Source organism: Plecotus auritus, assembly GCF_963455305.1.
Source record: "Plecotus auritus genome assembly, chromosome: 9".
In the NCBI taxonomy this organism is placed as follows: domain Eukaryota; kingdom Metazoa; phylum Chordata; class Mammalia; order Chiroptera; family Vespertilionidae; genus Plecotus; species Plecotus auritus.
The window spans coordinates 47,040,946-47,067,266 of NC_137783.1; the positions used below are offsets into that span (position 1 = coordinate 47,040,946).

Here is a 26,321-nt window from a genome sequence, read left to right on the forward strand (position 1 = left end):
GCATTACATTTATGCATTATGTCTCTTATGGTGGCCACATGATTCAAGGGGAAAAGGCCTGATTTACGAGTCTGGAGAATGAAATTCTGGTTCTAATTCTGCCACTGTACAACCTCATAAGTTATTTTATACTTGGTATCTCAGTTTCCTTATTTGTTAAATAGCTATGTACTTTTGGTATTACTATCTTACTTCAGAAGATGATTGAGAAGCTAGAAAGAAATAACAGGTGGTAATGCTTAAGATGCATTACAAATAACATATTGTTATAGCCAGGACAGCTGCTTCTTCTCTCCCCCCACTCCCACTCCCCAAGCTAACATCATTGCCAAGTTTTATACCATAAAGGTTTTTTAAAAATAGATTTTTATTGATTTCAGAGCAGAAGGGGTAGAGAGAGACACACACAGAGAGAAACATCAATGATGAGAGAGAATCATCAGTCGGTTGCCTTCTGCACGACCCACAATGGGGATCGAGCCTGCAACCTGGACACATGCCCTGACTGGGAATTGAACCATGACCTCCTGGTTCATAGGTTGACACTCAACCACTGAGCCATGCCAGTCAGGCCCATAAAGTTTTTATAATGTAAAGCATTTTGCATGCATTATGTTATTTAATGCTCATAACAACCCCATGTAATAATATTAATATTATCCCTCATTGTTAGGCAAAGAAATTGAGGCTCAGAGAGGTAAAGTCACTTGACTAAGGGCATCCAGCTAGTAATAGAACCAGAATCAAACTGAGATGTGACCCTGCTACCTACCGAGAACAGCCTCTTGCCTCCACGATCATCTGTTGTTTTTTACTTTATTACTTCCATGTAATTTCTTTGTATTTGTTTATACATTGCAGGGCACATAGTAAATGCACACAGAGAGGCAGTGTGGTATAGAAGTTAAGAACATGATTTCTGGAACCAGGATGCCAGAATTTGAGTCCCATCTTTGACCTTTACTAGCTCTGTGATCTTGGGCAAATTACTTAACCAACTAATATTGCATTTCTCCTTCTGTAAAATGGGGAGCACCTCATAGGATTGTTGTGAGGATTAAATTCGTAAGCATTTTAAAATGTGGTATACAGCAAACACTCAATAAAAGTTAGCTATTATTATTCAGGAAATTATTATTAAGCAAATATTTCTCAAATCTTAGTAATTCTATGGACTAGGGAAAGGTTTGTAATAGGAGACAGAGATAATCAGTCATGGAATCAGTCCCAGGTATAGAGTTTCTGCCTGCTAAAGCAACATGAAATCTGACTCAAAATCTGGCCTAGCCTCGAGAGAAGAATCAGTTTCTTAAAAGCTCACATTTGGAAAGCATACTGAATTGTTCTATGGCTCCGCAGGAGTGGAGCTTCTCCCAACATTCTATCATGGAGAACATAGCTCTCTGCACCAGGAGCAAGACAGGTGGGAGCACAGCTGAACATAACCATAGAAAAAATGACATTGAGGTATGTAGAGTAGATGCTTCATAAAACCCATAGAATAATTACATAAATGAATATTTACCTTGAGTTGTTCTTTGAAAGCAAAGTATTTTCCAGAACAATTAAGTTCATAGTTGAGCTGGCATTTCTGCTCCTCCAGGGTTTCACTATCTATATCACCCTCCACTTTGGCCACCTGTTTTCCAAACATGCTGTGATACTCATCCAGAATGGCTCTAGAAATGGTCTTGATCTGCACGTGGTAGTCACTTACCGCCTAGGAAAATATATAATGCCTGGTAAAGAGACCTCAAAGAGGTCAAGACATGGAATGGAGTTCTGAAACTGGATTGTGTTTTATATTCAATATACTTTAGGTATAAATTGCTCTTTTCTCCTCAGCTCAGAGACCACCAGCCAAAGATCAAACACTGAATACTATTCCTTGTAAGCCACTGGTCACAAATAGATACAGGAAGATATAGATGAGAAGCTACAATTTCTCACCCCTTCTGAAAATCCATGCCTTATTTTCAAATGATGCACTCAACACCTTACTACTTATAGTTTCACCTTGACTTTGACACTTGCCTTCTGAGCTCCTCCTGTCCTGCGGGTAAGAGGTGGCCTTGGAGGAATCATTTCCTTGACCCTGTATCAGGAAACAACAACTTTATTATCTGCAGATTTATGTTCTTTTATTTCCCACCACCAAAGAGTCTCAGATGGGAGATCTAAGGTCTGTTCCCCCATCATGCTTGAGCACTGTGCTATTCTCTCATGTAAAAGCCGAGACACAAACCCCAGAACATTATATAGCTATGGACTAGATAGGAAAGAAGCAAAGAATCAGTTACTCAGAGAGTAGCTAAGTTGAATTTTGGCTAATTTGAGCCCTGGCTTTTCCATTATATATATATTTTTAAAAACCACTGCTGTGTGCAAAAGGATGCTTGCCTCAGGGGTTAGAAAGAAATGGGTGTTATGATTTTAGATGTACTCAGTAGAGTCTTTGAAAACATAAAATTTTGGAAATACAAATGGTATAGGAAAATGAAAACTTTTCTCCCCCCTCTAAATCTAGGTCATAATTCACAAGACTGCTTTTAATTATAATAATGATATCAGGCTTTATGGTGAGTAAAAAATATATATATTGTCACTATCAAACTACTTACACCAAAACTTCTACCTTCCATTTTTATGACAGTTTACAAGAACCCAGATGTAATTAAGTTAGATTTTTCCCCTTATGATTTCAGATTTCTGCTGAAGTAAATTGCACTGCTATAGAGTTTACATTCAAATTCACTAAGAAAACAATTCCATTTATAATTGCATCAAAAATAAAATACCTTGGAATAAATTTAACCAAGGAGGTTAAACAGACTGACAGCTGTTAGAATGGAGCTAAGAAAATTATAAGACAATGAAGAAAGAAATTGAAGAAAATACAAATAAGTAGAAGCATATACCATGTTCATGGGTAGGAAGAATTAACATCATTAAAATTTCCATACTACTCAAAGAAATCTATAGATTCAATGCGATTCCTATTAAGATATCAATGGCATATTTCACAGAGCTAGAACAAATATTTCAAAAATTTATATGGAACCACAATAGACCCTGCATAGCCACAGCAATCTTGAGAAAGAAAAACAAAGGTAGAGGAATCATGCTACCAGTATCAAACTTATACTACAAGGCCATACTAATCAAAACAGCAAGGTACTGGCATAAAAACAAACATATAGATCAATGGAATAGAAAAGAGAGCCCAGAAATAAACCCACACCTTTATGGTCAATTAATATTCAACAAAGGAGGCAAGAAGATACAATGGGGTAAAGATAGTCTATTCAATAAATGCTGTTGGGAAAACAGGACAGATGCATACAAAAAAACAAAAACAAAATTAGACCACCTTCTTACACCATACACAATAATAAACTCAAAATATATAAAAGACTTAAATGTAAGAATCAAAACAATAAAAATCCTAGAAGAAAACATAGGTAGCAAAATCTCAAACATTTCTCGAAGCAATATGTTGTCTTCTTGGGCAAGGGAAACAAAGGAAAAAAATAAACAAATGAGACTACATCAAACTAAAAAGTTTTTGAACATCAAAGGAAACCACCAACAAAATACAAAGCGAGCCCTTTGAATGGAAGGACATATTCAGCAATGATACATCTGATAAAGGGTTAATATCTAAAATTTATAAAGAACATACACAACACTAAAAAACAACAACAAATAATCCAATTTAAAAATGAGCAAATGACCTGAATACACAATTCTCCAAAGAGGACATATAAATGGCCAATAGACATATGAAAAGATGCTCAATGTCATAAATCATCAGAGAAATGCAAATTAAAACCACAATGAAATATCACCTCAGACCTGTCAGAAAGGCTGTCATCAATAAGTCAACAAACAATTGTTGGCAAGGATGCAGAGAAAAGGGAACCCTGTGCACTGTTAGTTGGTATGCAGGTTGGTGCAGTCACTGTGGAAAACAATATGGAGTTTCCACAAAAAATTAAAAATGTAACTGCCTTATGACTTAACAATTCCACATCTGGGTATATATCTGAAGAAGACTGAAACATTGATTCAAAAGAATATATGCATCCCTCCCTCCGTTCACTGCAGAGTTCGTTACAATAGCCAAGATTTGGAAGTAGCCCAAGTGCTTATCAGCAGCTTAGTGAATAAAAAAGTGGTGGTAACCCTGGCTGGTGTGGCTTATTGTGGCTCAATCAACCAAAAGTTGGTTGAGCATTGTCCCATGCACCAAAAGTTCAAGGATTCAATTCCAGGTCTAGACACATGCCCAGTAGGGGAGGTACAGGAGCTAGCCTATCAATGTTTCTCTTTCACATCAATATTTCTCTCTTTCTCTCCCTTCCTCTCTTCTCTAAAAAATCAATAAAAACATATTTTTAAAAAAGTGATGGTGCATTACACAATAACACTACTTGGCCATAAAAAAAAAAAAAAAGGAAATCTTACCTTTTGTGACAGCATGTATGGTCCTGGAGAGTATTATGCTAAGTGAAATAAGCCAGTCAGAGAAAGACAAATACCATATGATTTCACTTATAGGTGGAATCTAATTGAACAAAATAAATAAACAAAATAGAAACAGACTCATAAATATAGAAAACAGACTGATAGCTATTAGAGTGGAGCAGTTGGGGAGGATGGATGAAAAAGGTGAAGGGATTAAGCAAAAACAACTACAACAAAAATGAACACTCAGCCCTAACCGGTTTGGCTCAGTGGATAGAGTGTTGGCCTGTGGACTGAAAGGTCCCAGGTTCGATTCTGGTCAAGGGCATGTACCTTGGTTGCGGGCACATAACCAGTAGGGGGTGTCCAGGAGGCAGCTGATCAATGTTTCTCTCTCATTGATGTTTCTAACTCTCTATCCCTCTCCCTTCCTCTCTGTAAAAAAATCAATAAAATATATTTAAAAAAACAAACAAACAAAAAAACGAACACTCATAGCCTGGCCGGAGTGGCTCAGTGGTTGAGCCTCAACCCATAAACCAACAGGTCATCAGTTTGATTCCCCAGTCAGGACACATGCCCAAGTTGCATGCTCAATCCCCAGTAGGAGGCACGCAGGAAGCAGCTGATCAATGTTTCTATCTCTCTGTCCCTCTTTCTCTAAAAATCAATAAAAATATATTTTAAAAACACGCTCACAGAAGCAGACAACAGTATGGTGATTACCAGAGGGGGAAGAAGTTGGGGAGGTAGAAGACAGTAAAGGAAGGATAAATGTTGATAGAAGAAGACTTGACTTTAGGTGGTAAACACACAAAACAATATAGAGATGATGTATTATAGAATTGTACACCTGTAAACTAGGTAATTTTATTAACCAACTAGAGGCCTGTTGCAGGAAGATTCCTGCAAGAATAGGGCTTCCTTGGGCCTATTCCTGCAAGAATAGGGCTTCCTGCAGCCGGAGCTTCCCTCCCTTCTCTGCTGCCTCGCTCCCTTTTCCACCACTTCACTCCCTTCTGCAGTGCTTGGCTTCCTTCTATGCTGTCTTCAATCTTCACTCCATCTTTAGTGGATTAATTTGCATATGCGCTCCTGATTGGCTGGTGGGCGTAGCGGAGTGACAGTCAATTTGCATGTTTCTCTTTTATTAGTGTAGACTAGTGACCCAGTGCATGAAATTTGTGCACATTAAAAGGGGATTCATTAGAGGAAATAATTTAATACTGCTATTTGCCCTTTCTCTATAATAGAAGTGTCAGAGATGAAAGAAAATTAGTAAAATGTATATGAAAACCTTCCTCCTGTCAGAGTCTGGGGCTCAACACAGGACCCAGAGTTAAGTCCCCGCCCACCCACATGCACCTCAAAATTGTGAGAGACCCAGACCCGGCTGCCCCCCCTCATTGGGCTAGATCCAGACCTGGCCAGTCCCACCCTTGTCAAACCCTGCTGGGCAGGGGGCAAAGCCTCAGGTCCCCTGGCCCGGTGCCAGGGCATGGGGCATGGCCTGAGGTCCCCCATCAAGCCCTGCCGGGTGGGGGGCATGGCCTGAGGTCCCCTGTCAAGCGCCACTGGGTGGGGGACACGGCCTGAGGTCCCCTGTCAAGCCCTGCCGGGTGGGGGGCACAGCCTGAGGTCTCCCGACCCAGCACTGGGGGTGCACCTTGAGCTCCCCTGTCAAGCCCAGCCAGGCAGGGGTGTGCAGCCTCAGGTCCCCTGGCCTGGTGCTGGGGCGGGAGGTGTGGCCTGAGGTCCCCGGTCAAGCCTCACCTGGTGGGGGGGTGTGGCCTGAGGTCCCCCGGCCTGGCGCTGGGGTAGGGGGAGCAGCCTGAGGTCCCCTAGCCCAGCACCAGGACGGAAGTGCACCTTGAGGTCCCCCGTTAAGCCCCGCTGGGCAGGGTGCATGGCCTCAGGTCTCCTGGCCTGATGCCAGGGCAGGGGGCGTGGGTGAGGTCCCCTGTCAAGCCCTGCTGGGTGGGGGATGGGGCCTGAGGTCCCCTGTCAAGCCCCATGGGGGTGGGGAAGGGCGTAGCCTCAGGTCCCTGCTGATTGCTCGTTAAGGCTCCTTATGAGAACCTTGGCCTCAGATGTGGGTGCAGCCATCTTTGTGATGAAGTGATGGTCAATTAGCATATTCCCTCTTTATTAGATAGGATGTCACCCCAATAATTCAATAAATATTAAAACTTAAAAAGTATAAAAGATGGTATCAGCCCTGGCCAGTGTGGCTCAGTTGGTTGAGTGTCATCCCATGCACCAAAAGGTCACCAGTTCAATTCCTGGTCATTGCACATACCTGGGTTATGGGCTTAGTCCACAGTAGGGGGTTGCAGGAGGCAGTTGACAGATGTTTCTCTCATCGATGTTTCTCTCTTTCTCCCTATCTCTTCCTCTCTTTCTAAAAGTCAATAAAAACTTTTTTTTACAGGTGGTATAAAAGATGCAGATAATTCTCAAAAGGAGACTTCCAGCCCAGCCAGTGTAGCTCAGTAAGTAAATAAAAGCATTTTTTTAAAAGGAGAATTCCAAATGACTAATAAATATCTTTAAATGTTTACTCTTACTAAAGCATTTATAATGTAGTTTAAAATTAAAATGAAACTTTCTTTCCCTGATAAAATAGCATAAATAAAAAATTATTGTGTTGGTGAATGTATGAAGAAACAATAGTCTCATACATCACTTGTAGTGTAGAACTGCAAACTTTTGGGAAGGCAATGCAGGCATGTATATCAAAATCCTTAAAATATATCTGTAGTGAATAGCCTTTAAGATAAAAGCTATCATTTCCTTTCACTCTTGAATATGGTGCTTCTCACATCAAAAAGTGAAGTCTAAACATCAGCAAAACGGCAGAGTAGATAACTCCAAACTTCCATCCCTCCATAGAAATATTGAAAAACAGAACCAGAAAATGTCAGAACCAACTTTGTCAGAACTCTGGAAAACAGTCAAAGGTTTAAGGCAATTTAAAGAGTAGAAAAGCTTTATACATTTTTACTGACCCTTGTCCCACTCCATCTCCAGTTTAGTGGCTGTCTTAAGGATAGGACCATGCATTTCCAGTGTGGCACAATGGTCCCTGGTTCTGGAGTAGAGCAGAACTTATTTGCGAGTTACTGTGTTTTTTCTAACCTGTCAGGGGCTACCTGCAGGGCTGACATAAAGCACTCAGTTCTGTTTTTCCTAATTTGAAACCCACTAAGGGTAGAAAAGCAATGATTAGGAATTGCTCAAAAACACTATAAGGTTAGAAAAACTCACAGCTCTATGCGGGGGTGGGGGGGGGGTGGGGGGGGGATATGGTTAAGACATACAATTCAGTGCAAGGTTTAGGAGGAAAAGCCAGAGATTATCTTTAGGAAATTAGGGTATTCAAATGTTGTATATACTGGTACATGCCCAGGATTGAAACCGTGCTCAGAAAAAAACCTGAGAAGACCCTAAGTTTCACCAATGACTGATCTATAATCTCAGTGCAAGCAGGAAGTGAAAGATGAGGTAAAATTATAAAGAGCTTGATTAAGTGTTAAAAGAATGGCCCAGCCCGGCCACTGTGGCTCAGTGGTTGAGTATCAACTTGTGAACCAGGAGGTCATGGTTCGAATCCTGGCCAGGGCACATACCCAGGTTGCTGGCTCGATCCCCAGTGGGGAGGGAGAGGTGCAGGATGGCCCAGCACAGTCATCTTCAAAGACAAAAAAAAAAAAAAAATTCTTAAGTTTTGGTTTTGTTAGTTTGTTTATATTAAGGTAGTGGCATTCAAAGAAATCTCAGTCAAAACACAAGCTATAACTTAATAAAAAACAGCAAATCCTGGGAAAGGGTAAACTTTTATTTCCAATATTCCCTCATTCTAGTATACAAATGTCCAGTTTTCAACAACAAAAAAATCACCAAATATACCAAAAACACAAAACTATGGCATTTTCAAAATAAAATATAAATTGACAGATACTATTCTTGAAGAAGCCTAGACATTGGACTTGCTACAAAAAGATGTTAAATAAACATGCTCAAAGAGCTAAAGGAAATAACAAAGGACTAAAAGAAACCAGAAAAATGATGTATGAACAAAATGAGAATACCAGTAAAAAGATAAAAATCATTAAAAAGGAACTAAATAGACCCAGCCAGCTTGGCTCAGTGGCTAGAGCATCAGCCCACAGACAGAAGGGTCCTGGATTTGATTCTGGTCAAGGCATGTACCTCGGTTGCAGGTTTGATCTCTGGCCCTGGTTGGGGTGAGTGCAAGAGGCAGCCAATTGATGTGTCTTTCTCACATCGATGTTTCTAACTATCTGTCTCTCCCCCTTCCTTCCAAGCTCTCTAAAAATCAATGAAAAAATATCCTGGGTGAGGATTAACAACAACAAAAGGAACCAAATAGAAAGTTTGGAGTTGAAAAGTACAATAACTGAAATGAAAAAGTCAGTAGAGGGTTCAATAAATTTGATCAAGCAGAAGAAAGCACCAAGACAAGTGAAATTATTCAGTCTAAGGAAACAGAAAGAAAAATGAAAAAAAGTTAACACAGTCTAAAATCTGGGGAACACATCAACATACATATTTGTATAACTAACAAACACATTATGGGAATACAAAGAGAAAAAAGAAGGAAAAGAGCAGAAAGAATTTTGAAGAAATGATGGCCCAAAACTCCAAATTTGATGAAATACATGAATCTAAACAACCAAGAAGCTTATCAAACTCCAAGAAAAATAAAATTAAAGAGCTCTACACTAAGACACATTATAGTAGAATTGTAAAAGAAAAGAAAAAGAGAAAATCTCCAAAGCAGTGAGAGGAGTGACTCATCACATAAGATTAATAGATAATTTCAATAATCTCAATACAGATCATTTCTCATCAGAAATCACGGAGGCCAGAAGGCATTTGGGTAACATTTAAAGTTCTGGGGGGAAAAACTGCCAACAAGAATTCTATATCCAGCAAACTATCCTTCAACAATAAAGGAAAAATTAAGACAATCCCAGATAAACAAAAGTTAAGAGTGTTACTAAGATCTATGCTATAAGAAATACTACATGAAGCCCTTCAGGCTAAAATGAAAGAAACTCAAAGGTAAATGAGGAAATAAAGAACACTGGTAAAGGTAATTATGAAAGCCATTATTATGGTACTTTTGGTTTGTAACTCCTCCTTACTTCTTTTTTTAGAAGGCAAATGCATAAAATAATAATCATAAATATTTGTTAATAGGTATACAGTGTATAAAATATAATCTGTGACAATAATAATACAAAGAGGAAGGGATAGAGATATATAGGTGGTACCAAGTGTATAATATTAAAGCTAAATTAGTGTTACTCAAACTAGGTTGTTACAAGTTTAAGATGATCATTGTAATCCCCAAGGTAACCACTAAGAATATAAATATAAAGAGAAAGAAAGAAGGAAATCTAAATGGTACATTATAAAAAGCCAATTAAATATTAAAAAGGCGGTGATGAAGGAATTCAAGAACAGACAAGCAGATAACAGATATGTAGTAGAAGTAAATCCTTTATCAGTAATTGCATTAAATATAAATGGGTTAAAATTTCCTATTTAAAGGCAGAGATAGTGGGTTGGATTTATATTTTTATGTCCCCATTTTTCCCCCTTTCACCCCTCCTCCCCATTTCTGCCCCCTCCCCAGGCCTTCACCACATTGTTGTCTGTGTCCATGGGTTATGCATATATGCATTTAAGTTCTTCGGTTAATCCCACCTCTCCCTCCCCCCACTTCCCTCTGAGAATCATCAGTTTGTTGCATGCTTCCATGTCTCTGGATCTATTTCATTTGTCAGTTTCTTTTGTTCATTAGATTCCACATATAAGTGAGATCATGTGACTGGCTTATTTCACTTAGCATAATACTCTCCAGATCCCTCCATGCTGTTTCAAAGGGTAAGAAATTCTTCTTTTTGCAGCTGCATAATATTCCATTGTGTATATGTACCACAGCTTTTTTATCCACTCATCTACTGATAAGCATTTGGATTGTTTCCAGATCTTAGCTATTGTAAATGATGCTGCAATGAACATAGAGGTGCATATTTTCTTTCTGACTGGTGTTTCAGGCTTCTTCAGACATATTTCTAGAACTAAGATGACAGGGTCAAATGAAGTTCCATTTTTAATTTTTTAAGGAAACTAAAAATATCAAAACAGTGTGCATCTGTCTGCTGTCTACAAGATACTTCCTTTAAATATAAGAACACACACACAGAAAAAATGAAAGTAGGAGGATAGAAAAAGATATCCCATGCAAATAGTAACCAAAACAGAGTTGGGGTGGTTATATTTCTCGAGAAAATAGACTTGAAATAAAAAAGATAACAAGAGATAAAGAAGAACAATATAGATAGATGATAGATACCTAAAAGGTTTCAGACAGCAATAAAATATAACAATAATAAACATATATGTACCTAATAATAGGGACCCAAAATATATAAAGCAAAAATTGAGACAAATGAAGGGAGAATTAGACAGTTCTTTAATACTAGAGACTGTAATACCCCACTTTCAAAAATGGGTAGAATAATCAGACAAAAGATCAATTAGAAAATAAAGGACTTAACAGTATAAAGCAATTTTACCTAATAGACATATACAGAACATTCCTCTTAACAACACAGAATACACATTCTTCTCAAGTGCACACGGAACATTCTGCAGGATAGACTATATTTTAGGCCACAAAATAAATCTCAATCAATTTTAAAAGACTGAAATCATACAAAATATCTTTTCTAATTACAATGAAATGAGAGTAGAAATCAATAACTAGAAGAAAACTGGAAAACGGGAAAAGTCACAAATATGTGGAAATTAAGCAACATGCTTTTAAATAATAGGTCAAAGAAAAAAACCATAGGCAAATGAGAAAATACTTTGAGATGAATGAAAACAAAATTCAGCATACCAAAACTTATGGAATGCAGTGAAAGAAGTGTTCAGAGTGAAATTTACAGCTCTAACTCACACAATAATCAATAATTTAATTGTATATCTTAAGGAATTAGAAAAGGAGAGCAAACTGAACCCAAAGCTCAAAGAAGGAAGTAATAGAATTAGAGTAGAGATAAATAAAACAGAGAAAAGAAACACAATAGGGAAAATCAATAAAACAAAGAAAGACTGCTTCTTTGAAAAGATCAACAAAATGATAATTCTTAGGTAGATGGACTAAGAAAAAAGAGAACAGACTCAAATTACTAAAATCAGAAATGAGAAAAAGAAAAAAGAATGTCATGAACAACTGTACATCAACAAATTGGATAACCTAGATAAAATGGACAATTTCCTAGAAAAATGATCAAAGGACTATGGTACAATTTAAAAATAGTTTCTTAAAAATTACATACTAGTATATTAATATGTGACATGGAATGTGTGTTTATATAGTAGAGGGGCTTTACAATAACTCTAGAAAGATAAATACCAAGGTATTAAAAGCAGTTATTACTGGGTGAGAGAAATCTGTGTGTCTTTATACTTTGTGGCTAATTTCCATTTCTCAAATATTTTATAATAGGCATATACTACTTTTATAGTAAAAAAATATAAGAAACTTTATTTGGGGAGAAAAAGCAGAAAATTGATGTTTGGCCTAGGGAAAATTACATTTATGGTCACAAACTGACTTCCTTTTACTTATACCTAAACTAGAGGCCAGGTGCATGAAATTTGTACACAGGGAGGGGGAAACCCCACAGCCTGGCCTGCACCCTCTCCAATCAAGGACCCCTTGGGGGATGTCCGACTGTCAGTTTAGGCCCAATCCTGCGGCAGTCGGACATTCCTCTCACAATCTGGGACCGCTGGCTCCTAACAGCTCGCCTGACTGCCGGCCTGATCACCCCCTAACTGCCCCCCTGCCAGCCTAGTCGCCTCCCAACTGTCCCCCTGCTGGCCTGGCCACCCCCCAACTGCCCCCTTGCTGGACTGGTTGCCTCCTAACTGTCTGGAAGGAAGTTGGACGTCCGGAAGATGTCCGGTCACCTGGTCTAATTAGCATATTACCCTTTTATTAGTATAGATTGCTTTTGCAAAACAAGTATGAAAACATTGCTACACACCGTCTGGCCAGCTCCTCTGGCAATCGCTTTGGAACCAAGGCTTTGTTCAGCTGAATCTCCAACACGATGTATGTCCCTGCTTCTACATATTGCTGTAAAGACATTTTTTCCTAATTTATTCTTTTCAGTAAAACAAATATTTATGAAAAATATTAGTAATGTAAGGTAATATTCACAATATAGTAAGTGAGAAAAGTGCATCTACAGCTATAAATATAGTGTAATCTTAACTTAAAATATGTTTTACATAGAAAAATAACCGGACAGAAAAATAGCAACAGTGGTTATCTCTTACAGGAAACCATTTTCAATTTTATTCTTGGAAACTTCTACCCCAGCTGAAGCCCTGTTCAACTTGTTCAATACCTTTCTTGGAACTATTTTAGGTGAATGCCATTCTTCCTTCCACCAAAACTCTTTCATGAGTTCTGCAGAAATATTCTCCTCATAACCTTCCGACATTCCCACTCACAGCCTGCTCACCACCATCTGCCAACTGCGACCTGATGGACATTTCTACCCAGATTTTTGCTAGCATCTTAAATGCAACATGTCCAAAATCGAACTTATCATTCCCCCTATATCAACCTTTCTTTTAAAGTTTCTCTTAATGATTTTGTCACCCTTCCAGAAAGAAAGGCTTGAAACCTGAGTTACCTTTAACTTTCCTTTATCACCTCAAAGATTCCCAGTTCACCGTGCCTCTGCAGATTTCTGGCTTTCTCTATAATCTCTTTCTTAACTCAAGCTGTCATCAACACTCATCTGTACTATCAGAAAAACCTATAAACTGACATCTGACGTCCCTACCCTATGTTCCGTTTCTCTTTTTCACATCCTTGCAAAAGTTTTGCCTTGAAACACACATATGGTTATTTCCACATAAGTTTAAAAACCTTTAATGTAAGTCCCTAAAATGAGGCTCAAGAGCCTTACTTATTACTTACTAGAGGCCTGGATTCGTGCACATTGAAAGTAAATTAATTAGAAGGTGCCTGGTGGGGCGGACTGGGTGAGACGGGCCAAACGCCCTGAGCCAACCTCCTGTGGTCCCTCTCCGGCTGGCTGCAACTGGGGTGGCATCAGGGCTCAAAGGGCATCTGCAGAGTGAGCGGGGTCCCTCTGGCAGGTGTGGTCCCTTGGCCTGGCCTGCAGGGATCGAGCCAAAACCCACAGTCCAACATCCCCTGAGGGGTCCCAGAGTGTGAGGGCACTCTGCAAAGTTGCTGTTGCTCAGCAGCTCCTATGTTGAGCGTCTGCCCCTGGTGGCCAGTGTGCATCATAGATACCGGCTGGTTGGCCGGTCGCTTAGGCTTTTATATATATAGACTAGAGGCCCGGTGCATGAAATTCGTGCACGGGGGGGGGGGGTGTGTCCCTCAGCCCAGCCTGCACCCTCTCCAATCTGGGACCCCTCAAGGGATGTCCGACTGCCCTAAATGGTCCCAGTCCTCTCACAATCCAGGACTGCTGGCTCCGAACTGCTCACCTGCCTGCCTTCCTGATTGCCCCTAACTGCTTCTGCCTACCAGCCTGATCTCCCCCTAACCACTCCCCTGCCAGCCTGATTGATGCCTAACTGCTCCCCTGCCAGCCTGTTTGCCCCTAACTGCCCTCCCCTGCAGGCCTGGTCACCCCTAACTGCCCTCCCCTGCAGGTTTGATCGCCCCCAACTGCTCTCCCTTGCAGGCCTGGTCCCTCCCAACTGCCCTTCCCTTCTGGCCATCTTGTGGTGGCCATCTTGTGTCCACATGGGGGCAGCCATCTTTGACCACACACATGGGGGCAGCCATCTTGTGTGTTAGAGTGATGGTCAATTTGCATATTACTCTTTTATTAGATAGGATAGAATTAAGCCCAAACTTTTTAGCAAGCCTTTCAAAGTTTTTCTACAACCCAGATTATGCTCTCTCTCATTTCTCACCTCCTAGGACCTCTTCTTTCTTTTCATTTCTCTATACCAGCAGTCGCCAACCTTACGAATCTCATGGACCACCAGTGGTCCACAGACCACCAGTTGGCAACCACTGCTCCAAAGGTTTTCTTAAACCAGCGTCGCCACCTTTTGGACCTCACGGACCACCAGTGGTCTGCGGACCATCAGTTGGCGACCGCTGCTCTATATCATACATTGAATTAATTGTTGTACCTCAAATTCTGCTACCTTCTTTGTGCCTTGACTCCAGCTGTCCCCTGACCCTGAAATGCCTCTTCTTCCATCTTCATCTGGCAAAGGCTTCTCTTTTTCTTTCACTACTTAGCTTGGATGCCACCTCTTCCATGAAGACTTCTGAGATTGCCCCATTCTAAAGCTAGTAATCTGTTTTGTTGGAGCCCACACAGCACTTTTATGCATTTCTCTACTACAGCATTCATCAAAATTCTGTATTGCCATTAGTTATGTACCAATTGTATTTAGCCCACCAGCCTGTTGAGTGTCCTGAGAGCAGATGAATAAATGCTGCAGATGATGCATCTTTGAATCCTCATAGTTCTCAAAATAGTAGCATTAATAAAAGACATAAATTTTTAATGCTGGAACAGTCCTTAAAGTTAATCTGGTACCTACTCATTTCAGTAAGTCTCAGCAAGACAAAGAAATTTACCCAACATCATAAACCAGTCATGGTAAATAAGGATGGTAACTCAATAAGCATTTTCCTGAGCATTTCCCACTAACCATACTACCTTACTCAGTAAAGGACTAATGAAATTAAACTTAATTTTCCAACTCTTTATGCATAGTTACCTGTCCTTCTGGATTGTGGTTTGGAGGGGCTTCCATTTCCACACCTGTATCTGAGCTCTGAGATTTTAAACTAGATGCTTGCTGAAAGAAATGAACATACCTTAAAAATGAAATTCTTATATGGTCTTTACAATGGCAGGAACACTAATTATTATGTTGCATCAAAATGCAAATTAAATTGAGGCAATTCACCAAATGAGAAATAAGTGTAAGCCTCTGGAATGTAACAAAATCAGCAAAATCATCACCTTCTCAACAACCTACCATATCCCCAGACCTAGGCCTTCCTTTTATATCCTTTTCTTACTATTTTATCTTCTTTCAGGTTCTTAGCAACACCTGGTTTGGACAATGGAGAATTAACTCCTCCTGCTTTGTTATTATGAATCAAATTATGTCCAGTATCCCGGAACAAGCTAAATGAACATTTGGTCTGAAAAACAAAAACAAAAATTTCAATGAATCATAGGCAGATAAAGGAAACCCACATTATTCTTTAACATCACTTAGTTTTCTAGATAATTTCAACGTTGTAGAAACAAAGAGAGATAGGGAATTTAAAAACTCTATTGCAGCCATCCTTGTTGAACAAGTGAAACCATCACAGAAAACTAGCTGCCTATCCCATTATTTAAATTCTTAAGAGAAGACTTTTCAACCCGGCTTGATTTTGTATCTCATTAACCTGTTACCAGAGAGCTTTTAATCTTTGACACATAATTTCAAATTAACTTTAAATGGTTGAATTTATTTCTGTAGAAGAAATATTATTTAACTACTGATTTATCAATTATGATTAGAAGAACAGGGCAAGTTTACAGTTCAAAATAAAAACTTTGCATGGGAAAATTCAATTACAATGCTTGGGAAAGAGTCTTACAGAAATTTTAAAATTAAACAATATGGATGAATCTAAATATCATTTATACTGAGTGAAAGCAGCCAGACACCCTCCATCCCCGCCCTCCCAAAAAAACAAGAGAATTGAACAGAGGTAGGAGAGAAGGATAAAAGGAAAGGTCATGAGGAAACTTTGGCCAGTAATGGGTATTTTTACTCTCTTGTTGTGGTGATAGTCCCACAGATGTATGCCTATGTCAAAAGCTTTAAATTGTGCATCTTAAGTATATGTCAGTTGTACCCCAATAATGCTGCTAAGAACATGGTCCCACAATTTTAAAGAAAAAATTATTAATACCAATCATCACTCAAAATCCTAAATTACTGTATTTCATAGAGTCTACTAGGTATACCAGTTAATAATGTGGATTTTTTTCAATAGATGGAGTTACACATATGTTGATATATATACGACTTGATATGTATGCTATTTTGTATTGACAGCAAGCTTCAAAACTTCATATGTCAAATTTGCTGAAGGTGTTAACATCATAGATATTTTTATACTTCAAAATGTCGAGTTTCATGCCAAAAAAAAGAGTATTTGCAGGAAGTTTTAATTTATTACTTTATTTTGAAGAAAAAGTTATCGTATACTTTGGGAAGCTTATTATGAACATGCTCCATCTCAAGATACTTGTGAACGCTGGTTTAAACGCTTTAAAAGTGATGATTTCGATGTGAAAGACAAAGAACGTCCAGGTCAACTGAAAAAGTTTGAAGACCAACAATTACAAGCATTATTGGATGAAGATGTGTGTCAAATTCAAAAACAAATTGCAGAAAGATTAAACGTTGCTCAGCAAACCATTTCTGATCGTTTACAAGCAATGGGAAAGATTTTAAAGGAAGGAAAATGGGTGCCACATCAACTGAACAAAAGACAAATGGAAAACCAAAAAGCCATTAGTAAAATATTGCTTGAACGGCATGAAAGAAAGTCTTTTTTGCATCGAATTGTGACTGGCAATGAAAAGTGGATTTATTTTGAGAATCCCAAATGCACAAAATCATGAGTTGATCCAGGTCAACTATCAACATCAACTGCAAGGCCAAATTGCTTCGGAAAGAAGACAATGCTCTGCATTTGGTCGGATCAGGAAGGTGTGGTGTATTATGAGCTTCTAAAACAAGGTGAAACTGTTAATACTGATGGCTTCTGACAACAAATAATCAATTTGAACCACGCTTTGATCGTGAAACAACCAGAATGTTCCAGAAGACACAGCAAAGTAATTTTGCTTCATGATAATGCACCATCACACACTTCAAAACCAGTTAAAGACACGTTAAAAGATCTTGCCTGGCCCTAAGGGGTTTGGCTCAGTGGATAGAGTGTCGGCCTGCAGACTGAAAGGTCCCAGGTTCGATTCCAGTCAAGGGCATGTACCTTGGTTGTGGGCACATCCCCAGTAGGAGGTGTGCAGGAGGCAGCTAATCGATGTTTCTCTCTCATTGATGTTTCTAGCTCTTTATCCCTCTCTCTTCCTCTCTGTAAAAAATCAATAAAATATATTTAAAAAAAAAAAAAGATCTTGCCTGGAAACTATTAATCTACCCGCTATATTCACCAGACCTTGCTCCTTTAGATTACCACTTGTTCCAATCCATGGCACATGCCCTTTCTGAGCAGCACTTCAAAATGTACGAAGAAGTGGAAAATTGGGTCTGTGAATGGTTTGCCTCAAAACAAGAAAAGTTCTATTGGTATCCACGAATTACCTGAAAGATGGGGGAATGTGTAGCTAGTGATGGACATTACTTTGAATAAAGCACTTTTGATGTTTCTCTTGAAATTACCATGTTCTCTTTGATTACAAAATCCGCCATTATTAACCGGTACACCTAGTAAAATGCAAACTTTTTCAAATTTTAACATCTCTAGGAAATGAGAACATTTCATGTAAGTGATATTGTACAATATGTAGTCATTTGTGTCTTTCTTCTTTCACTTTGCATAAAAAATTTTTTTAAAATATATTTTATTGATATTTTACAGAGAGGAAGGGAGAGGGATAGAGAGCTAGAAACATCGATGAGAGAGAAACATCGATCAGCTGCCTCCTGCACACCCCCCACTGGGGATGTGCCCACAACCAAGGTATATGCCCTTGACCGGAATCGAACCCGGGACCCCTCAGTCCACAGGCCGACGTTCCATCCACTGAGCCAAACCGGTTTCAGCCACTTTGCATAAAAATTTTGAGGTTCATCCATGTTATAGAACGTATCAGTACCCCATTCCTTTTTTAACAAAACAGCTTTATTGAGATATAATTCACATTTCATATAATTCACCAAAAATGCAATGATTTTGGTATATTATATTATTTGTAATCCATTCTTTTTCATTGCTAAATAATATTCCCTTGCATAGATATACCACATTTTGTTTATCAACTCATCAGTTGTGGACATTGGATTGTTATGAGTTTTAGGCTACTGTGAATAATGCTGTTCACAGTAGCCCAAAACATTCACATACATGTGTTTGTATAAATTCAGGTTTTCAATTTTCTTGAGTAGATTCCTAGCAATGATTTGCTGGGTTGCATGGTAAGTTTATATTTAGCATAGATTTTTTAAAAATATAGTTGTTCTACTAAATATTGAGAGTACAATATTGAAATTTCTAAATGTTGCTATCAAATTGTCTATTTCTCCTTTCAATTCTGTTGGGTTTTGCTTCATGTATTATGAGGCTCTCTTGTTAGTGGTGTCTACATTTATAATTTATACTAGTGGCCCGGTGCATGAAATTCGTGCACGGGGGGGCATGTCCCTCAGCCCAGCCTGCACCCTCTCCAATCTGGGATCCCTCGGGGGATGTCCGACTGCTGGTCAGTCGGACATCCCTCTTGCAATCTGGGACCGCTGGCTCCTAACCGCTCACCTGCCTGCCTGCCTGATCGTCCCTAACCATTCTGCATGCTGGTTTGATTGCCCCCCCACTGGCCTTCTCACCCCCAACTGTCCCCTCCCCCTGCCAGCCTGATCACCCCCAACTGCCTTCCCCTCCTGGCCTGATTGCATCTAACCGCCTCTGCCTCAGCCCCGCCACCATGGCTTTGTCCAGAAGGATGTCAGGAAGATCTCCAGGAAGTTTTCCCAGTCTTATTAGCATATTACCCTTTTATTAGTATAGATACTTATTTTATGTAATAATTTATAATTTATATCTTTCTGATTAATTTACCTTTACTCATTATGGCATGCACTCTATGTCTTTAGTAATGTTTCTTGTCTTGAAGTCTATTTTATCTGATACAAATATTGCCACTTAGCTCTGTTACATTTTCTACTTGCATAGTATGTCTTTTCCATTCTTTTACTTCAACTTATGTATGTCTAAATCTAAGGCATGTTTGTTTTAGACTGCAGATCATTGAATCTTGATATTTTAAAATCCAAGTCTCATAATCTCTGTCCTTTCATTGGGGTGTTTAGACTACTCACATATAATATTACTGTTGAAATATTTGGCCTAAAGTTTTTGAGATTCAATGGCAGAATGACATCAAGGCTCTATATTTAAAATCCCAGTATATCAATTGGTTCCAAACATCCATTGCAAAGATTATAATATTTAGCATGTATATGTAAAGTAAACACATATAAAAGATAAATTGGTACAGATGATACCTTCTCTACAATTTTTCTCACCTTTTCATAGACCGTGCTGTCTAGGTAAGGGTAAACATGAAAAGCTCCCCGAATCCTCTTCACACCTGGATACAGCAATGGGACCATATTAACATAAGCCACACCATGAAATGAAAGTGCATTTTCATCATCCATCTAAAGAAATAAAACCAGAGACCTATTAGTACTATAGAGCAATGTAGTATATAAGGTATGGAGCTCTGACTCAGGAATTCAAAGACCTGGCTTTAGAAACTAGCTATGCTACTTAAGTAGTTGACTTTGGGGCAATAGCATAGACATTTTGGATCTTCGTTTCTTTTTTTTCTTTTTTTCAAATTATAAGGGAAAGTTTATTTAGAAAGTTACAGAGATAGTAGAAGGACTCTTGGAGCCTAGGAGAAAGAGGAAGAGAGATGTGCACCTTGAGGGATGAAAGAGGGAAGATTGGCCCTGGAATGTGCTACAGAAAAAAGAGAGAGAATGCTGGGGAAAGGAGGAGGTGGGGAAAGGTGCAGGCATGCTCCATAGAGAGAGCTGAGGAGTCTTCAATTCTTTATTTTCAAAATGAGTTTAATAATACCATGATCACTGAGATAATGCATATAAACAGTATTAATGAATAGTAAAGGCAGTAGTTGAATAAACACACTCAAATTAATTAATATATATATTCAACAAAAAAATCAATTTCACCATGTAAAACTGTAAAAAACAACAACAACAAAAATTTAAAAGAAATCAGAAGCTGTGGCTTTTAGTTCTAGTTCATAGATTCATATGAATGAAAGTGTCTTACAAATCATCTGGACCAGTGTTGACAAATAGGCTTTAGCTAATGCCTACATTCTAATCAATTAGAGTACTGTGCTGAGAAAGATTCTGTATCTTATTCTGGAATCAGAAGGAAAAAAATCCTTTGGTTGATCAGTACTATCTGCCATGGATGAAGGAGGATGAATGCCATCATGTATTTGCCATCCCTAATTTTATCTAAACTCTCATGTCAAAAGATGAAGAACATGTCAAAAAAGAGATCTTAACATCATTTTTTATTGATTTTTTTTTTTTACAGAGAGGAAGGGAGAGGGATAGAGAGTTAGAAACATCGATGAGAGAGAAACATCGATCAGCTGTCTCCTGCACATCTCCTACTAGGGATGTGCCTGCAACCAAGGTACATGCCCTTGACCGGAATCAAACCTGGGATCCTTCAGTCCGCAGGCCGACGCTCCATCCACTGAGCCAAACCGGTTAGGGCTTAACATCATTTTAATGGCTTTATGGTTTGCCATAAACAACTTTTATAAGAAAAAAACCTGAAAGAAAGCCCATTTAATTACCACAAGATTAAAAGTAATCTCTTTGATTTTACCTATTAAAATAATTAGAAATTAGGTTAAAGTCCTATGATCATATAATAATATTATGTTCTTTAGAAATCTAAGGAAACTTGTTTTATATATTACAAAGGGAAAAGTAGCAGCATTTTTATTCTTCCAAAAAGTCCATTTTAAAATCAATAAAAATCATTTAGGTACTTGTTAAGTGTATGCTATATGCAATGAATCATGCTAGGTACTGTGGAGGGTACAAAGCAGTCTACAAGAGGATCAGACATAAAAGACCAGATATGCACAAGTAAAACAATAGAGATCATGCCAGCCGTGGGCAAACTACGGCCCGCGGGCTGGATCCGGCCCGTTCGGCTGTTCTATCCAGCCCTCGGAGCCGAAAGAGCGGAGGTTCTCTTGCTCTCCCCTCCGCTCCTTTACTTTGAATTTATATTAGTTCACACAAACACTCCATCCATGCTTTTGTTCCGGCCCTCCGGTCCAGTTTAAGAACCCATTGTGGCCCTCGAGTCAAAAAGTTTGCCCACCCCTATAGGCTCATCAAAGCTATATCTTTTCAGAATGGTAATATATCTACGAACCATATTACTCTAATAATTAGCAGGCTAAAACATTGTAATTCCAAAGTCTAAAAGAAATTCAGAAATATGTATTAGGATGAACCATATTGCCAATATGTAACTACTTTTGACCTGTAAAAATGGCTATTTTGTAAGGTTTTACCTATGGTAAACTGTAATGAAGGGCTAAAGGGAAATAAGATGTCTGGGAATAAAGGCTAAATATTTAGTGGACATTAGGGTGACCAGTCATCCTGATTTGCCATGGACAGGGGAGTTTCCTGGTACATGAGAATTTCAGCACTAAAGTCAGGAAACTATTAAACAAATAAGAATCAGTTGGTCACCCTAGGGAGTAGCCACATCAGTTCATATTTTCCATTGGTATTAGAATTAGAGGCAGCATTTCTTATATAAAAATTGTTTTCAATCCTCACCAGAAACTATTTTTCCATTGATTTTTTTTAGAGAGAGTGGAAGGGAGGGGGACAGACAGAGAGAAAGATTGATGTGAGAGAGACACATCCATTTGCTGCCTCCTGCATGCACCTTCCCCCCACCAGGCCTGGGATCAAGTCTTAACCGAGGTACCCACCCTTGGCCAGAATCAAACTTGGGACTCTTCAGTCTGTGTGCTGAAACTCCCAAACTGGCCAGGACTATAAAACTTTTAACTGAACAAATTTACCTTATCAAATTTGGCAGCTTTCCCTTTGGGTGCAGAAACTAGAGGAACTCTTGTGATCTCTACAGGCCACAGTCGGCAATCAGCAATTCGCTTCTGAAAACTGCATGTCAAGAATCAGACCATTAGTACTGTGTGCAAAATGGAGTTAGTATAATTTAGGTTAAAGGAAAGTATTCCCCACTTTTAAAAAGTAATGGAATACACATATATAAATGTTTATTAGGTAAGTGGGTTTTTTTAATTTTCTCAAATCTATAAAATTCTGAAAATAATTCTGTACTGCTAGCAGAAGCAAATTATACATTTTTAGAGCAATTTGGCAATATGAATCAAAAGCCTTAAAATGTTCATAATCTTTGACCCAGAAATTCCACTCCTAGTGATATTTTCTAAAGAAATAATCAGACAAATATGCAAAAATAGTAGAAAATATGTTAATCTCTACTGTGATAATGGAGTAGGACTTCCAGTATCAGCTGACTGGCACCTAAAGAGTTTAGAAGTTTCATTACTTTCCTCACAACAAACAAAAAAAGCTAATCAAACTGAAAATCAACTACTTTTCTTAGATCCATCTAAGAAACAAGGTCACAGGGCAAATTGCCACATTGAAATTTGGAGAGACAGTCAAGTACAGAGAATCACAGCTGAGATCAGAAACCACTGGAGTCCTGTTACAGGTAGAAACAATTTAAGGGTAATTTTGACACATTGCTGGAGGCTGAGTGTGGATAAGCCAGAGAGTTAAAAACTCCTGGGGGCCCATTCCTAGAGGTTCCCCACACTTTTTTAGATTTTAAAACAAGGAGCTCAGCAGATTCTCACAGTGAAGATAGGATTAAAATCCTCTTAGGTAGAGAGAAGGAAAAAGTAACCATTTTGAAATATGCCGAGTGTTCTCCGTAACACAGGCCTACTCTTTCAGGGAAACTGCTTTACCAGGGCTTTATCTGACTTGGGGAAGGGCAAGTAGGTACCTCCAGCCTCATCTAGGTTTCCTGCCTCACATAAGGTCAGAAAGAAAAAAAGGCTATTAAACGTTCTGAAGGTCAGAACCCAGGGACTCAAACCTATTAAGATACTGATATTTGATCATAGGATTATAGAACAATTCTCCTCCCCAATACCTTGCTACTACATCAACATAATTTCACTATAATAACAGTGGATTATAACTGAGAGACTGAAAAACACAGACCCTATCTAAGAAAGAGTTCTTAGGCCAACCCACAGACAACAGGGGAAGAACAAAAAGAAAGGAAACTGAAGCCTTTAGCACCTACAAGTAGAGCAAACATTAAGCACAGCCGGTTAACATAAAATCGCACATTAAAAAACCTAATTACCAAAAAATATTACTCAGTACATAAAGTCCAGCTTTCAATAAAAAATTACAAGATCAAGAGTACTGTCATTAAATAATTTAAAAATGGGCAAAGAACCTACGTAGACACTTCTCCAAAGTAGACATACAAATGGCCAAGAGACATATGAAAAATGCTCGAAGTCACTGATCATCAAAGGGATGCAAATTAAAATGACAATGAGGTATCACCTCACACCTGTCAAAATGGCTACCATCAACAAATCAACAAATGACAAGTACTGACTAGGATGAGGGGAAGAGGGAACCCTAGTACACTGCTGGTGGGAATGAGGACTGGTGCAGCCACTGTGGAAAACAGTATGGAGTTTCCTCAAAAAATTAAATATGGCACTGGCTGGTTTGGCTCAGTGGACAGAGCATCTGCCTGGGGACTGAAGGGTCCCAAGTTCAATTCCAGGAAAGGGCACATGCCTGGGTTGTGGGCTTGGTCCCCAGTGGGGGGCGTGCAGGAGGCAGCTGATGGGTGATTCTCATCAGTGATGTTTCAATCTCTCTCTCCCTCTTCCTTCCTTTCTAAAATCAATAAAAATATATTTTAAAAAAATTAAATATGGATCTGCCATTTGACCCAGTGACCCCACTTCTAGGAGTATATCCTAAGAAACCTGAAACACCAATCAGAAAGAATGTATGCACCCCTATGTTCATAGCAGCATAATCTACAATAGCTAAGATCTGGAAACAGCCCAAGTGCCCATCAGTAGATGAGTAGATAAAAAAAGCAGTGGTATATTTACACCATGGAATACTATGCAGCAGTAAAAGAAGAAGAATCTCTTACCCTTTGAGACAGCATGGAGGGACCTGGAGAGTGTCATGCTAAGTGAAATAAGTCAGTCAGAGAAAGACAAGTATCACATGATTTCACTCATATGTGGAATCTAATTAACAAAATAAACTGATGAATGGAGTGGATCCAGAGACACGGAAGCATGGAACAGAGTGAGGTATCTGGGAGCGTGGGTGGGTGGGAGGTAAACAATCAAAGACCTTGCAGCCATGTATGCATAACCCATGGACACAGACAATAGGATGGTAAGGCCTGGAGTGGGGGGCAGGGGTGGGCTAGAGGGGGTCAATGGGGGCAAAAGGAGACATGTAATACTTTCAACAATAAAGATTTATAAAAATAAAACAAAAAGAGTGCTGTCATTAATAAATTATCATGTTCATGAACTTCAAAAAAATTAAATTAAAATTACATGGAATCCTAAAAGGCAAGAAAAATACAGTCTGAAGAGATAAAGCTAGCATAAGAACTATTCTCAGATATGACACAGATCTTGGAATTATGATACAGATAGGGAATTTAAAATAACTATGACTAACATGTTAAGTGTTCTAATGGAAAAAGCAGACAACATGCAAGAACAGATGGGTAATGTAAGCAGAGAGACTGGAAACTAAGAAAGAATCAAAAGAAAATGCTAGAAATAAAAAACACTGCAACAAATATAAAGAATTCATTTGATGGGCTTATCAATAGACTGGACATAACTGAGGAAAGAATTAGTGAGTTTGAAGATATGTCAATAAAAACTTCCCAAACTGAAATGGAAAGGGAAACAATTGAAAAAAATCATAACAGAATATCCAAGAACTATGGGACAATTACAAAAGATGAAACAGGTATACCAGAAAGAGAGAAAGGAGCAAAAGATCTATTTGAGGTCATAATGGCTAAGAATTTTACCAAAGTAATGACAGACACCAAACCATAGATCCAGGGAGCTCAGAGAACACCAAGCATAATAAATACTAAAAAATCTACAACTAGGTATATAATATTCAAACTGTAGAAAACCAAAGAGAGAGTAAAAATCTTGAAAGAAGCCAGAGTGGGGGGTGAGGGGGAGAGACACCTTTCCTATAGAGGAACAAAGTTAAGAACTACATTGGACTCCTCTTCAGAATCCATGCAAGTAAGAAGAGAGCAGAGTGAAATATTTAAAGTACTGAAAGAGACAAACTACCATCCTAGAATTCTGTATCCAGAGGAATTATCCTTCAAAAGTGAAGAAAGCCCGGCCAGCGTGGCTCAGTGGTTGAGCGTCAACCCAGGAACCAGGAGGTCACTGGTTTGATTCCTAGTCAGGGCACAGGCCCGGGTTGCAAGCTCGATATCCACTAGGGGGCGTGCAGGAGGCAGCCCATCCGAGATTCTCTCTCATCATGGATGTTTCTCTCCCTCTCCCTCTCCCTTCCTCTCTCTGAAATCAATAAAAATATGTTTTTTTTTTAAAGTGAAGAAAAAAATCAAGAATAAAGATTTTCTCAAACAAAAATGGAGGGAATTTGTGGCCAGTAGACCTGCCTTACAAGAAATGCTACAAGTATTCAGAGATAAGAAAAATTATAAGTCAGAAATTTGAATCTATATAAAGAAAGGAAAAGAAACAAAGAATGAAATAAATTAAGGTGACATTTGTTATTTATTTTTCAAGCTCACCTGAGGATATATTTTCCATTGATTTTTTCAG

At 38.8% G+C, this 26,321-nt stretch overlaps 1 protein-coding gene across 1 annotated transcript in view; it reads right to left on the minus strand.

Moving 5' to 3' along the window:
* Positions 1-26,321, minus strand: part of CFAP70 (cilia and flagella associated protein 70) — a gene marked incomplete at its 5' end in the record, with an annotated part of 105,526 nt that overhangs the window by 42,743 nt on the left and 36,462 nt on the right. The window contains 8 exon segments of the mRNA XM_080642132.1: positions 1,526-1,720; positions 2,035-2,095; positions 12,561-12,652; positions 15,310-15,390; positions 15,574-15,613; positions 15,615-15,742; positions 19,873-20,007; positions 22,455-22,554. Coding sequence (XP_080498258.1) covers positions 1,526-1,720; positions 2,035-2,095; positions 12,561-12,652; positions 15,310-15,390; positions 15,574-15,613; positions 15,615-15,742; positions 19,873-20,007; positions 22,455-22,554 — 832 coding nt within the window.